At 39.2% G+C, this 15,511-nt stretch overlaps 1 protein-coding gene across 2 annotated transcripts; it reads left to right on the forward strand.

The window, feature by feature from the left end:
- The first annotated feature begins 786 nt into the window (after positions 1-786).
- Positions 787-15,077, forward strand: VPS37B (vacuolar protein sorting 37 homolog B (S. cerevisiae)). Of its 2 annotated transcripts, XM_009321177.1 has the most exons (5): positions 820-851; positions 4,254-4,291; positions 8,674-8,845; positions 9,495-9,577; positions 10,737-15,077. In XM_009321177.1, exons 2-5 carry the CDS (start codon positions 4,283-4,285, stop codon positions 11,232-11,234), a joined length of 762 nt encoding a protein of 253 aa, XP_009319452.1. In that variant the 5' UTR covers positions 820-851; positions 4,254-4,282; the 3' UTR covers positions 11,235-15,077. The 2 variants fall into 2 exon arrangements, with proteins under 2 accessions (XP_009319453.1, XP_009319452.1); XM_009321178.1 differs by lacking the exon at positions 4,254-4,291 and having other exon boundaries at positions 787-851.
- Positions 15,078-15,511: the final 434 nt, after the last annotated feature.

Genomic DNA, 15,511 nt, shown 5'->3' on the forward strand with positions numbered 1-15,511 from the left:
ACTTCTCCGACCGCTGGGTGCCAGAGGAGGGGGGCCGAGGGCTCCCCGCGCTGAAAACGCTCGGTTTGTACTGAATTAGGAGACACTGACGGACCGGAGGTGGGATCAGTTTTTCCGTTAATACAGCCCTTGTTTTGTGCCTTGGCCGTGATGAAGGATTTTGTCAGGGTGAAGTCGGTCCTATTTGCGGTCTCGATCTCAGCGCAACTTTAATTCAAAACAATATGAAAGAGATTTCTGTGTGCCCGCCTTGGTATGCTGGGCACAGTGAAGGCTGTCAGGCTTTCTGGTGCTTTTTTTTTGCCTATTTGAAATGTCTTTGTCAGTGTATCAGACTCTTAAGCCGTGCTTTTGGATCTGTGCTTATTAAAACAAAATAGAAGCCTGTTTTCTTCCTGCTGCTGTGGCTGTCTTTTACTGGTTTTTCTATATGCCAGTGGACCCTGTGTATTACAGTTCTGATAATGAGACTGCTCCGGGTTTATTTGACCACAAATGCTCCGAAAAGACTCCGGCTGTGTAGTCAGCTAACAACAAATAAGATGAAACCATTTACATGAAAATTTTAAAAGAAAGAAATGTGCTGTACTTCTTTGGGTCTTGTATTTATTGGTTTTGTTTTGTTTTTTTTAAATTAGAGGACAACAGCCCCAGGAAAAAAAAATGTGGCAATATGTTCTTGAGAAAGAAGCTTAGTTTATTAAGTAAAATCAATTATAATTGCTTTCCCTCCAACTAGGATTCCTGCCCTTTTGGTACTTCCGAGGAAATTGCTCTGGATCACCTCAAACCAAATTGTCCAAGTATTACAGATGAAGAGGCCCACTGAAGGTTGAGGCCAAGATAATAAGGTGTCCTAGGGAATTTACTTGCTGCATTATGCAACATTTTGTATTTTGAACTTTGTGTAAATAGATTTGCGAGAGGGGGCAGGCATAATAGCTTTTCATATGAGCTTATATTTTGAGAACTTAAACTGCTGAAGAAACAGATACTGCTGTGATAAGTAAAACATGCAGAGATCTTCGAGGCACCGTGGTTTACGTGGGGGCAGGAGTACCCTTCTATATCCAGACTAAATATTTAAGGAAAGTCAAGGGATTGTAACGGGCTTAACTTTGTAAAGATATAAATGGGTGCAGCATTGCTGGTTTCAGCGTGACCTCTGACAAGGTACATCAGCAGAAGGCCTGGCTCAGTGGGCTTTTTTTTTTAATTATTTATTTGTCAGCGCACACTTAAGACTGTAGGTCAGAAGTGACAGAAAACCTCATGACCATAGTAGAAAAGATTCTCTCTCACTGCAGAACTAGACCATATTCTCAATTTGACCCTCCGGTTTTCCTCTTTTGTTGGCAACAGTGCGCTTTTAAATTGTAGGGTAAAGTTCTCCAGGCCTGAGGGAATATTTTGTGGTGTTTGGAAAGTGTGGCTAGGTTTGAAGGTATTCACGCTGTGTGGAAATATGGCTATACTGTCTGGTATAATCCTCTTCTATTGTGTGTGGAGTCTGTTCAACTAGAAATGCATTTACCCACCTTGGAAGGAATTGCCCATGCTCGAATGCTGCTACTTCTTTCTGGTTTTGCCTTCACTGAATTGTTTTCTGCTTGAGTTTGTGCTACTGGGTCCTGATTTTTCACCGTGAAGTATGTGGCAGGAAGAGGGAGAGAGGGAAATCCTCAACATTAGGGAGGAATCATGGTGACTTCGCTGCTACTTGTGTAGGTATTCGGTTGTCAGTCCATATGTAGCTAGGTTGTAGCGTTATTCCAAAGTCCTTAGATTCGTAATTTCATTGTGGCATGTCAATTAAATCATGATTCCTGAGTCACTTCTCTGAGGTCACTTGTATTTTCAGCGGCAAAGTTGGCTAAAGCTGATTATTCCGTAATTGAAAAAACCTTTGTTCTCCTTGTTGCAAGGGAAACCCAGCTCAAAACCCAATATTTTGTTCACAAAGAGGAGGATTTGGAAAACCACTTGGCTTTCTTGCTAATAGCTAAAAATAGGCACCTTCCAGCCTTAAAGGGAATGTATTCCTGTGCAGCATTTGAGCAGGATTTGTATATGTCATTGGGGGGTGCGTGTGTGTATATATATCTCTGGGTGCTCACGCGCACGTTCATATTTCGCTGGGGTAATGTGCATATACAGTGTCCTTCACACTGTATCCCCAGCTAAGTGAAAATGTGGCATCAAAGAGCTAAGCTGCTGCTTTTTCTGTCTGTAAGGTTGTTTTTGATGCCTCTGGGCTTTTAGTGCTTGAACAACGAACATCTTGTCTGATAGAAAGAGGAAGGAAGCCAATTGTCTGGTACTCCTAGTCTTTTAAAACTGAGGAGGGTTTTTTTTTTGTAATCCTTTGAGGTTAATCTCTGTAGTACATCTACAGTATTCATCTTTATGAAATAAAAGTATATTGTTTATAGAAGTCAACCTCAGTGTGATAACTCTAAACAGCATAGATGAGAGAATTTGTGACCTGACACTGGTGGTAGCTCAATGAATTTCTCCTGTGAAAATGAATTTTCTTTTTAACTACTGGAACATCACTTCAGTAACAGCGCAACCTTGTGTTACTGACCGCTAAGGTTCTACTGCCAAAAATTATTTACTTTTCAAGACCTTAATTATATGAAATCAAGAAGTCAGAAATGTATTGCCTTCCTCTCATTCCAGGATTTCAGAGTACACTGGCAAGCACAGAAGGAGTTTTCGAGTGTAGTCCTTTTCTCAAAAGCCATTTGAAAAGATCAGGCAGTGCAGACAGTCCATGTTAAAACTATGTGAATGCATGCCCAGATTTCTTGGATTCCCACTCCCGTCCTAAAACCACATTGTGTAAGTGGTTATGTTCTTGTTTGCCAAACATGAAATTTTGTTTCAAAGTTAGGAATTGGACTTGGTGACAACTATAGATTTTTCTCTTCCAGCTAAGCATCAAATGAGTAACCTGGCTGGGTCTGATGAGCACAAATTGCAGTTCTGGGTGCCTCTTTGCTCTGGAGTAAACGTTTAGGAATTTCGACTTACCTTTTAACCTTTATTTTGTCATTTTAAAGCTAGTACTTACGTAATCAGAAGATCTAAATTTAGCAAATCTAATTACTTTTGGACTATGTATTAATATTTATTACCAAACAGATGTTGTTAGAAGGTGTATTATCATTCACCAGTACGTAATGAAAAGTACTCTTAAATCTTCTTCTATAAAAGTCTCAATTCTCCTACTCTGCAGCTGTCAGCTCCTGTTTCAGGGGTTAATTTGACACTCCAAATGTGCATCGTTATACTTCTGCAGTGTGACTGCATATTTTATTCCTAATTTACAAGTATGTGCAAGTGAAAGAGAGAATGTGGGAATGATAAAGACTAGAGCAAGACCAGAAAAACCTCAGACTAACGTGGATGTATGCTATGTATAAAGCAATTAAAATGGTGCCACTTAAAACTTCTTTTTATTTATAGCTCCTTAAGAGACTTTTTCTTGAAAGTACCGAGAGACTACTTGCTGTGGTGCTTGCCAAGGCAAGCTTATAATTATAGCAGCACTTGATAGGCTTTGTGAGTAGTTGGGATTTCAGTTGCTCAGACTGCATCTCAGGAGGCATCTGGTCTGGAATTGTTCTTCTGGGAACGTGCTTTTGGATGAACAGGAGTGACGCTTCTCAGAGACATTTTGCACAAATAGCTCTTGCTGCAAACCATTATTTTGGAGTAAATGATAAACAGTTAAAATGTTGCTAAGCTAGTACTAGCTTCTGTTTTAATTTTATCCAGCATTTTTCTTCCTTTTTGAAAAGTGGGATGAAACGAAGCTGCAGCTGATGAAAGTAGTAGAGTCTCAATTCCCAAAGCAGTTGCTGCTGCCTGTTCTTGGAAGTGCTTATTAAATAAACCCTTGAGTAAAATTATTCAAATTATTTCTGTTAAAGAAACTCACTTCTTAGGCATCTTAAGTTTTGAAGTGCTGCATAAACCATGATTTTTGTCTTTAATAACCTCTATGTGTCCATGGCTTCATTTTCTTGCAGCACACACAATTTGGTTTGAGTGGTCCACTCAGCGGTGAGCAATCCTTCAGCCATTAAAATCCTTTTATAAGCAGCTCAGTATCGTTGCCTCATTTGTCCCATTCAGAATTCATAGTGAGAGCTTAGCAGTTAAAAAAAAAAGCATATGTTCTGCTTAATATTGTCCTGTCTCATTATGTCTCGTGATTCCGACTGGTATTTCTCATCTGGTTTCAGATTAATGTTTCCTGCCCGTTGAAGTGCTCATGACCTCAGTAGTCTTGTTCGCAATTCTGCTAGAGTCACATGCTGTTTGCTTATTTCTCTTAATAACTTTTTTTTCATTGCACTTCCAGTAGGCAGGTGAACATCTGCTGCAGTAGCTGTTCCCTGCTAATACACATTTTTGTTGCACAACACATCTGACAACAAAATAACTTCTATTGGATTTATTCCTTGCTTGGCTATCGTCTTGGGCTTGTGGAAAGCTGTGAATGGATGCTGAAAGCGTGCCTTGTGCTACATTGATAATCTTAATAGACTGGTCATGCTGTACTGTATCTTTGGCCCTTGGATGATTTTGCAACTGGTTTTTTTTTGTTTGTTTTAAATTAGTCAACATTTTTTGAAAGTTTTTCTGTAGGGCTTTTTAGGCTAACTTCACAGTGTTTGCTTTTCCGATTCCTTGAATTAACTTCTAAATGCAGTGGAACAGTTGCAGAAAAGTTTATTACGTGGACCTTAGCATCAATGCCAGAGATTATTCTGGTTTGTAAAATCGTGACTGTATTCAAGTTGCATTGCTTTGGGATTACATTTGTTCTATTTGTTGTGAAATAGAATTTACTCATTCCACAGACTTCAAGCTTTTTTCAGTGACATGAAGCATTTAAAAGTCCTGAACAGGTGGATGGGTTTTTACCAGCTCCTCCTTAAGTTTTGTTAAACGTCATTCCTAAGTTTACCTTGTATTTGAGGAACTGTTTCTTCTCATGGTTTTGAGTAAGATTCAATTTGAGTTTCTCATCTCTTCAACTGTCCATTTTTAAAAGAAATTTACACAGACTAGTGCTGGAAGTGAAGACTTCAAGAGTGACACTTAAATTGATCATTAAATGTCAATCATGTTTTTTGTTCAACTCTGTAGAAAAAACATGCCCTTCTTAGAAGTGCTATAATATGGAAAAAGTTGAGTCATTAAGTCTTGTGTAATTTCAAGCACTGTAACATAAAGTGCTATTACGAATACCTTAACTTCTTTCAGTTTTAAACCAAGTATTTTTAAGACTTTCGCTTAAGTTTAGACTAGTCCATAATTGCTAGATACCAGATGCCGAGGACAGGAAAGGATGTCACTCTGTGTTTGATGTAGGTAGGTCATAATATTGATTTTTTTTTTTCTTATTTTTACAAATCAGGTACATTATGACATTTATTCCTCTTTACACATTTGAAATTATTTAGAAGTAAAGTTATTCAGAAAATCATTGTAGAAAGTTAGGCATTTGCTTCCTCCTTCCTCTCCCTAGTCCTGTTGAGAAATGTTATGATACTTGAGGCAGGAGAGTTATTTAAAAGTAGTGTTTAAAAACACCACAGAAGCCTCATCTGACTTAAGGAAGCTTCTTCTGTTATTCTGTCTGTTTACCTGGAGTTCTTCCTTTTCCTCTTTATTATGTATGATTTCAGTAAAAGGTTCCTTTTCCTGGGATTTGTGCTCTTGAAAGGTTTACAGGTTTGCGTCCACTGGCTTTTTTCTCTCTAAGGGAAATGTACATGTTCTTCATCCTGAAGAAAGATCAAAGTTCACTCATAAAACTGGTCTTCCCAGACTGACTGCGTAACTGCTTTGAAATGAGAGTGTCAGCCTTTGCAAGTGGTGAAAATACCATCACCAGATCAAATTGAAGTCGCTTGAAGGAAGTAGTTTGCTCATTAAAATGGTGAAAGAGGAGAGGCATCGGAAACCATGAATCTTTTTGCACACAATCTTCTTTGGCTGGCAGTTCAGAAGACAGCTAGTTAACAAAGCTTGTGGTGATGGCAGGTGATTTGGTAAGAAGCTGGATGCCGGTAATTAAGCTGTTAAATCATGTGTATTTTAGTTCCCTTCATAATTGTTAGAAAAAATGTAAAATAGGGGGACTTAGACTTTCTGAAAGCAACAGTCTTAACAGCATTGCATCATATGAGAAGAAACAAATGGAAGCCACCAGTTTAATTTAAATTGTTTTGCATCGGATTCAAAAGTGAGAAGAGAGGATTTTCTTTTTATTCTTGGAAAGGATTCAAGTTGAACTCAAGCATAGGGCTGGAAGCTTGTTTAGGCTTGATGCAAGAATCGAGAAGACAAAACAGTACCGCAAGTACAGTTTCTCTGATTTTCACAATTTGGAATAGAATTTTATTTTGATTGCTGTAGAATTTAGGACTCAGCATTATTCTTGACTTGATTTTTTTTAAAGTGGTTTAGCAAGAACAAGGTGAGAGAGAGTAAAATTTTGGTATTTGAAGAGCAATATCTAGGGACAAAGATGTGTTTAAGTAACATTGAGCCAATTTTGAATTTAGCAGATTAAAGTAGTATATAAATATTTCAAAAGGAAGTAATGTTCTCAAAGACACTGTTGCTACGCTTGGAAAATATTTTTACCTGATGCACCCAGTCGTGTGCTTAGACTGCCAAGAACACCTGAATTCTGATCCTGTCCTTTTCTGGGGCTTTTAAATAGCTCATCTGGGTTTCCTCTTTTCCTGTTTTCTGAGGTGTGGCTCTCTTATATCCACCCATGAGTGTGAAAGGAAGAAAGCACTGTACTCTTTGTGTTTGCACTGAATTCAGTGCAACTGTCCGTAAATAAGAACTGTTGTAGCTAAACAGGGATAATGTGGGCTAGAAGGGGCATATTAATGTAGGAGGTCACAAAAAGTGTACCAAATGTTTAGTTGATTTTGAAGGCAGCTTAATAGAATCGGTCTGTTGTGCCATGGGAAAACTATCCCACTTGTTGATTCAGACTGAAAATCTGAAATCAGATCCCTCCCCTCTCCCCCCTCCTCCTTTTGATGTCTGAATATTTTAATGACTCTAACGTGACATCCAGGGCAGACTTCCCCAAACCCTCAGCTTTCCCAAAGCTCACGAAGACTGTCTTGATAAAATCGCGTGCGTGTGTGTATGAGCAAACTCAGAATCTTGCCGAATCTTGGTTTTCTGAGAATTGTCATTTGTTGTTTAGGAACAATGTCTTCGGGCTAGGATATGTTAAGCAGAAGGATTAAACTGAAGAACAATCTTTTGGCATTAATCCGGAATTGATTTAACGTGGTTGGGGAAGGATCTTCTGGAGAAGGAACCGTAATGATGCAGTCCCTGTTTTTTGCATTTTAATAAGATAAGAGATGACATTCTTCTGCAGTCTCATTGCATTTTACTGCTGGGATTCAGCCATTTCTTTAGGAGCATCTGTTGCTTTATCCATCAGTGTTCATCATGGGGGAGTGGCAAGGGTGGTGTGCGAGGTGGAGATGAATAAGCATCAACATTAAATAATGAGTAAAAGTTCATACAAAACACCTTCAGGTAGCAGGGTGTGAATGTAAAAATCTCTCTCACAAAGCTGTGACAGCCAGCAGGTCAGACCTCACATAAATTTGTGACAAGAATTAGAAGAAACTGGGGTGACATAAACTGCACTCCTCTGCCACTTAGCAGAAATGTCTAAGTGAGCGCCCGGAGACTGGTTTCTACACAGTAACCGCTGCCGTACCGCCGAGGTGAAACCTGCCTTTTGCAGGCAGTTCAGCACAGCAGGAACCCGGTTCCTGTTCCGATCGGGCAAAAGCCGTTCTGCCTGCAGGAGTGGTCATGGGCACCTCTGCCCCGTCCTAAAGGAGAGGGCGGTTCTTAGGAGTCCTTGCCCACAACACAGACTCTTCAAGTAATTACCATTTCCAGCTTGGAGAAGAAAACTGTTTAATGAGCTCTCTGCTGTATGGGGAAAAAAGTGTGCAGGAAAGTGACTTCAGGTCAGTATTAATTCCTGTTCAGGGAGCAATTCATTCACAGGTGCTCATAGCTGAAAGGGGGTATCCTTATTCTCAGTGCAATTCCTCTAAAGGTCTTTCCCCCACGAGCTTCAACAGTCCATTGTCGGTTTAGATGTTTTCAACATGCTGTTTGCGGCATAGACCTTCTTATTCCTTCTCGATGATACGCTAGTGAAATAGTATATTGGTAGAGCAGTAAAAATACAGTTTGTGAGAAAGGATTTTGCATAGCAGAAAGAAGAGATCATGGAAAAAGATCGCAATAGCTGAAGCTGACCATACCCACCAAAACAGTAGACATTCCCACTGTTCATAAAAAGTCCAAAAGTATTGTTGTTAGTTGCAGGTAGAATACCAGAGTACTAGTTTTTACAGAGAGCTTACTTTTGTTGTTTACTTAGAAGTTTTGAAATTCTCATATTGTCTAAATAACCATTAGTCTTGCTTAATATTTTCACTGTCATTTCATGCACTTTTTCTTTTTTTTTTTTTTTCCCAGGAAAATGTTCAACACAGCAAGGACATGACTCTTGCCAGCAACCGCAGTCTGGCAGAAGGCAATCTTTTGTACCAGCCAAAGCTGGAGTCTTTGAAATCAAATTTGAAGGCCCAAAATGTTCAACACAGCAAGGACATGACTCTTGCCAGCAACCGCAGTCTGGCAGAAGGCAATCTTTTGTACCAGCCAAAGCTGGAGTCTTTGAAATCAAATTTGACTGAAAAATACCGAGAGCTGCAAGTTCTTTTTGAAGCATACCAGATAAAGAAAACAAAACTAGGTAACGCTTTCTGTTGACCATTATGATTTGCTGTTTTCTAAGTGAATGTACATCTGTTGCACGTATTTTGTTTGGTTTTTCGTGTCTCATTTTAGCTGTGTGAATTAGGGTACAAAACAAAATGTCATTCTCGTGTAGTTCTGAAATAGATCGTGCTTCTAATAATTTATTAAGTATCTGTTACACCTAGTAACAGATACTGTGGATTCTTTCTATTACTGTGTGGCTACTTACCTATTGTTGGCTTACTAATCTCTAAATGATCAAATTCGTTTACCTTGCTAAAAAGCAAACCATAATTTGAATTTTCAGTGATTAATCATAAATCAAACAGAATATTGCATTTAACTTTCTCATTTCATACTGAATCATGAAGTATTGTGTGTCTAATACTACACTTGCTGAAGTGCTTTGTCTTTCAATATTATAAATATATCATTGTAATTAAATTTCAGCTTTTAGCACTCTGACAATATTCCTAAACTACTTAACATATTTTCTTACTGTAGATCATCCTGTCTAGAACAATGGAGTATGCTAGTTGTACATATGTGCCTTAAAAACTTTTATGCTTGCTGAGGCTGTATAGCTTCAGTTAGAAGTCACTTAGAGCCAGCTGTCATTTACTGTTGGTTTTGTGCCATTACAGACAGACAATCCAGTAATGCTTCACTGGAGACACTGCTAGCGCTGCTTCAGACAGAGGGGGCTAAGATTGAGGAAGACACAGAGGTAATGACAGTACACTTCAATTCTGCCACTTACACCCCTTACCGAAGACTTTCAATGCACATAGCTGCAGTGCAGTGTTGAACATGTAGTAGACTAAAGGGATGTTTTTAAGAATATGGTCTGGTCTCTGCTTCGAACTTCAGTGAACAGTCATTTGGTTTCAGTGAGAATTTTTTTATCTGAGTAATTTTTTTACTCTTAATGTCTTTGAAGTTTAAGAGAAAACGCTCCTTTTCAGAAAAGAAAGCCTGGCTTTCTTTTCTTCTCTTCAGAAAAGAAAGTTCCTTGGCATTGCCTTCAAACTCATAGCGTATAAATGTGGAATTTTTTTTTTTAATGGTGTTTGCCTGGTATATGTATTAATCCATTCCAGATGTCAGTTAGTAACCTAATGAAAAACTGTGCCTGCACTGTTTTTTCTCCAGCATTTCCGGTGAAATATTCCATTATGATTTCAAAGTATCTGTCTAGGTGCCAGTAGTCACCACTCGCTATGATGCAAGTGCTTGAAGGGTGGTCTGTTTTCAGAATAATGGCCGTGTTTGGTTTTGTTTGCTGATTTGCCTGTAGGATGTTCTCTATAATTACATAGCGTGTTAGCATCAGGGGAAAAATCTTGCTTGTTGGTCCTGAGTTGTGATCACAAAAAGACATTCCCAGGACAAGTTGAATTTTGTGATTATATGTATGGTCACCTCTCTTAATTATTAAACATCATTTACCCAAAGCCACAAGTAAGCGTGAGTATTAAACCTCGCTTAGCAATAATCTGCATCTCTGTACTGAGGCTTGCAGAGCTCTCAGTGTTTCTGTTGGCATTGCAAGCAGTACTGAGCTGTAATTCAGCTTAGCTGGCAATCTGGAAAGCTGTTGAACTCGATTTGTTCCCATCTCTGATGATCAGGGGAATGTTCAGAGCTAGGTTCAGATGTTCTTACTGCTGTTGCTTCAGTATAATTTTAAGCAAAAATGATGCTTAACTCCCTACGCTTCTGAGTAATAACGAATTCAAAATTCTGCTCAGAATTCTTAGTATGCCAGTCATCTTCCATATGCAAGCTGGAAAATCACAGGCAAAATTATGCTATTTTTGGGATATAAGCCATTTAGATTCTCTTGCAGTATGCTGTTTTCTAAGAGATTGTTCCGTATTTGACAGAATATGGCAGAAAAATTTCTTGATGGTGAAATACCACTGGATTCCTTCATTGATGAGTACCAGAGCAAGCGTAAACTGGCTCACCTGCGACGTGTAAAAATTGAGAAGCTCCAAGAAATGGTGCTGAAGGGACAGAGACTTCCGCAGGTTCAGCTGCAGGCTCAGCCGAGAGCACTCGAGACAACACCAGCACCTCAAGATTCCTACACTTCGGATGCAAACACTCCTTCAGTTGTGCCCCGACGAATACCACCCCCTCCACCTTCTTCAGTCCCAGCAGGACGCTTTCCTACTCCGTTTACTGCAGCCATGAGTTCAGGACCAGCTCTTTCTTATCCAGGTGCTCCGTATCCTCCTCTCCCCCCTCGACCAGGAGTTCAGTCTGCAAGTCAAATGCCGCAGCCAGGATACCCATCTCAGTTTGTACCACAGTATCCTCCAGCTCTTCCCCAAAGACCAGCACGCCTTCCACCACATCCTGGCTTTATCCTCCAGTGAATATTTTGGTGCGCCTAACTTATGTATTGGTGCTTATATTTCCTTTTTCTCCCCATCAGAGACTTAATGTAGGCAATGGAAAGCCTCTGTTTTTTGCACAATGGAGAACAAAATCTAAGCTGTGGCACAGAGGTTTGCTATTGCATTTGGTAAATGTGATTATTTTTGTTTTCAGTTATCAGTGACAACAAGGTTTTTCTAGGAAGATGATAGGGTCTAAATTTTGTAAATCCATCAAATTGCGAAACAACGTACGGTGGATTTCCTGACATTACAAATCGAATCACGCTCTGAATTCTTTAGTGATGATAAATCAGCATCCTCTTCTGTTCTGATGTATTCCTATCGCAGCTGGATGTATGTGTGGCAAACTGGGAGCTATTTGTCTCTCTAAAGAATTCTCTGTCAGTGTCAGTGTTTGGATAGTAATGACCATATCTGAATACTGGGCAAAGAGTTGCAATGGACCGCATCAGCATCCTTTGCAGTGTGCCCAGACAACGGCATTTGTGGCCAGGTGCACAATGTTTTCAGAGCTCGCTGAGCTGAAACTCTTGTCAGACAATGTTCTGTGGTTTTTAGACAGTAAAAGTTACAAGAGTTTCATTTCTACATTTCAGTTGTTACCTTAGACTTTTCATAATAAAAGTATATACTCCTCCCACTCCTAAATAGCTTGATATCCTGAAAGTCCTGGTCTCTTGAAATTAAACTAAACTGTTTGTAGAGCCAGTTTAGAGTTTTATAGAAACTTTACCAGGCATTTTTATTTCCTTGCCTATTAAGACTTTCTTACCTTTTTTTCTTTTCCACACCTTGGATACAGAAGTGATTTTTTTTTTTTACACAGGTGCTTAGCTTTTGATATGTGATTCCAGGAACCTAAGCAGGGTATTTTCTTAATCAAATACTGGGTTTTCACATCATGCAATTCCCCACTTGAAGCTCCGCAATTTCATTTTGTCCCTCAAACTCAGTCTCTCGCTTGGCAGAACTATTTTTAACTTTCCCATTTCCTTTAGTTTTGCAGTTTTTGGCATGCGTATCTATCTGGAATTTGCAGTTAACATTTCTCTGCAAGCAGGCAAAACAGCAAAGCATTTTGAACTCCATGGTGGCTGTTTGCATCTAACATAATCCATTCTTGACTTCTTATGCCACTGGAGGGGGAGGCTTTTTAGGGGAGCTCAGATTTCATTCTCAGTGTGACTCTTGAAGCCTAAGGCGCAGACACATGCTGGTATTTTAATCTAGCATTGGGGGAGGCAAATCTTAACACTTGTTGCTTGCACAGAATGTGTCCATAAATTCATTATCAATTTCTCACATCCACAAATAACTTTCAACTAATTAATGGTAATTTAAGAAACTCGCAGTCCAACATCTGTCATAGCACCTGCATTATTTCAAAATGTTTTCATATCATTATCCTGGAATGCACTACATCATTTGGAAGTCTGTACCACAACCAGCATCAGTCAAAATAGAATTATCTAATTTTTTTTCTTTATTTAAGGCCCTTGACTGTCCCTTAATCATTTCCTCTGGAGTGTGGTGGTTGCTAGCAAATACTAACCTGAAATTAAGCTCATAACAGGAAGCTCTCTATTCTGAAAATACGGTTATTTGGCTTGTTTTGCCTTCTGAAGACAAAGGGCAGAAGGCTGGTCAGTGTTACTGGCATCTGAACCAATTCCCCAGTGTAAGTCTGGAAAGTTTCTATAGATGGGAGATTTTGTGAAACAATGTGCATTGGATTTGTTTGCAAAGTGTGTTTTTTCTGTAATCAATCTAGTGATGGTACAGGATGTGTTTTTTTAAAAAATAGTGTAATATCTTTTCTTGGTATTATTTTCTCACTGAAGCTTCGTATAAGCATGGTTAATTATGACTCGTTTCAAAGTAATTTTGCTGTGCTATTAGTGCTGGTATTTGGATGGCAACTGTTGTATCTGAATGCTAAACATAAGTCTGCTGTAGAAATGATTAATGTCCTAGAAAGAATTAAAGTGGGTGGGGGCTACCCAGGGTGGTGACTGAGTACAGAAATTTGTACTTTGAGCCTGCTACACAAAAACTCTAAAACACTCTCAAATTAGTTTTGCTAACATTTAATAAAAACAACCAGGTATATTTTACACTTATCAAGTGCCAACTTTTTTTCCGAGGGCTGAAAATCCTCAACAGTGATGGAGGTGATAGATAAGTGTATTGTGAATTTGCACTGCATTTTATGTATCTAACTTTATTGGTGGTAGTAGTCCAAAAATATTTTTACTACTTGTTAAATTTTCTGTCTTTTGGTAACTTTTGTGATAACATGACCTTTCAGGGATACTTTATCTAAAAACAAACTCTTGTGCAAACTAAATACAGACAAAGCTAATGCAATTTTTCTGTCTGAAAGCAAAACAATGCATTATTGCATATGCATGTGGCTGATGTGCCTTAGGATCACTACTTGTGATTGTAATACTAGGATATTAGCGTTTTTATAATTTGAATGGCCATTGCTTAACTCAATTTAAGGGCTCTTCAAGAGCACTTTCTTTTACAAAAAAACTCACCCTCATACTTCAGAAAAAACAAAGGCTGTATCTGCTATTTGTAAGCTTACAGTTGCCTTCACTGATGGATAAGTTTGAACATAGATAATGTAACTAATGTGATGTTTCAGTTATAGCGATCCCATAACTGAAATCCAGCTGCTCATGGAAAATGTTTTGCCATTAATTGTGTGTGTGTGCGCACAAACTGTAAATATATACTTGACTGCTGGTAATGTTTAAGGGTAAAGGAAAAAGATGACTGTGGAAAGCTGTTTAAATCCTTTCACAAGCAAATGTTACAGAACACTAACCCGAATGAGTCGGGCAAGAGGTGTGTCAGTGCTTTCGACCTGTTGCCCTTCGACAGCTTCTGCTGTTCTGTTATAGCTAATAAATAAATTCTGCTATGGCTAGGATGTTTAGAATCATACTAATTTGCACTGTTTATAAGATAGTGAGATTCAAATGCCATAGGCAAGCTGGGACTTGAGAGGGGGTGGCTCAGTATGCTTGCCAAAATATATATATTATTATGTTGTCTTGAGGATTTTTAATGTCTGCTGCAAATAGCATATACTTCCCCAAAGCAATTGGAGTGGAGAAAAATCTTTTAAATACGATGTGTCACACGGCTTTAGAGTGTTGGTAGCATTGAAAATGCTCTCTCTGGATGGCATTACTTTTGCCAGTCGTTCGTATGCAGTTTTGTAAGTTATGACTAACTCAGTTGTATGTGGTTAGGTTGGTTGGTTGATGATCAGCATCGAATGGTTCAAACTCAAGGATGAGTTTCACTGCACTTCAGTGCTGTCTTCTAGCGGAAGCGGAGTCAGTTGTTCTAGCACAGCTGATCCACACAGGTCACCTCTGTACCAGTGGCCCTGGAGGGACTATATAGAACATACGCTTTCATGTGATGCTAGGAGGCAGAGCCCTGGGCACAGTCCGGTCATGGGTAACCGTTACGTTTAGTGCCCCAACTTCCACAACCTCAGTCTCGACCTCTTTTGGGACTTCTCTGCCCTCTCAAACTGGAATAATGACGTAGATACAGAGCTCGAATCGACAATTCCTTTAGCCTGAATATAGAGCTACTTGGCAAACGTTGAGTTCTGAGGAGGTAGAGTCGTCCTGCACCTGAACAGTTCCTCTGTGTAATCCTGGACAGTCTAATAAAGGGGCGATTTTATATGCCTAGCAAGTTGTGAAACGTACAGTGGATTTGTTTGCATAATAAGTCTTTCTGTAATCTACTGTGGTCTGATTTTAAATAAAATAGCATATCTCTCTTGGTGTCGTGTTCCTGTTGTGGCTTCATTTAATCACGGTGGAGTTACGTCAGTGTTTTTCAATACTAATGGTGGTTTTTATGTAGCAACAGTTGTAGGTGAATGTAGAACATAAATTTGCAAGAAAATAACTTTATTCATAGTAAATCTGTTGGTCCTGTTTTTAGTGACTGGACATAGTGAGTCCATTTTGTATGTAGCTGATACAGGATAGGTATGCTCAGAGTAGATTCTGCACGTTGTAGTCATGGCAGCGAGGTAGATGGGCTGTCTTGCCAGGTAGAATCCTGAAGCTTTTGCTTCAGTTTCCTACAGTTACCTGGGATAGTGGAAGTATTTAGAGTCTTCACCTGGAAAAGCTGAAGGAAGGGGGAAAGCCACTTGTATTTGTTCATAGAGGAAAAACTCAGATTTCAGCCAAGTCAAGTTAGGAGAAATG

Source organism: Pygoscelis adeliae, unplaced genomic scaffold (assembly GCF_000699105.1).
Source record: "Pygoscelis adeliae isolate BGI_AS28 unplaced genomic scaffold, ASM69910v1 Scaffold93, whole genome shotgun sequence".
NCBI lineage: Eukaryota > Metazoa > Chordata > Aves > Sphenisciformes > Spheniscidae > Pygoscelis > Pygoscelis adeliae.

Excerpts from the sequence above, each read along its gene's own strand:
- VPS37B (XM_009321177.1), top strand. Across the intron at positions 8,846-9,494 it reads GATAAAGAAAACAAAACTAG|ACAGACAATCCAGTAATGCT; the intron begins GTAACGCTTTCT and ends GTGCCATTACAG. Across the intron at positions 9,578-10,736 it reads AGATTGAGGAAGACACAGAG|AATATGGCAGAAAAATTTCT; the intron begins GTAATGACAGTA and ends CGTATTTGACAG.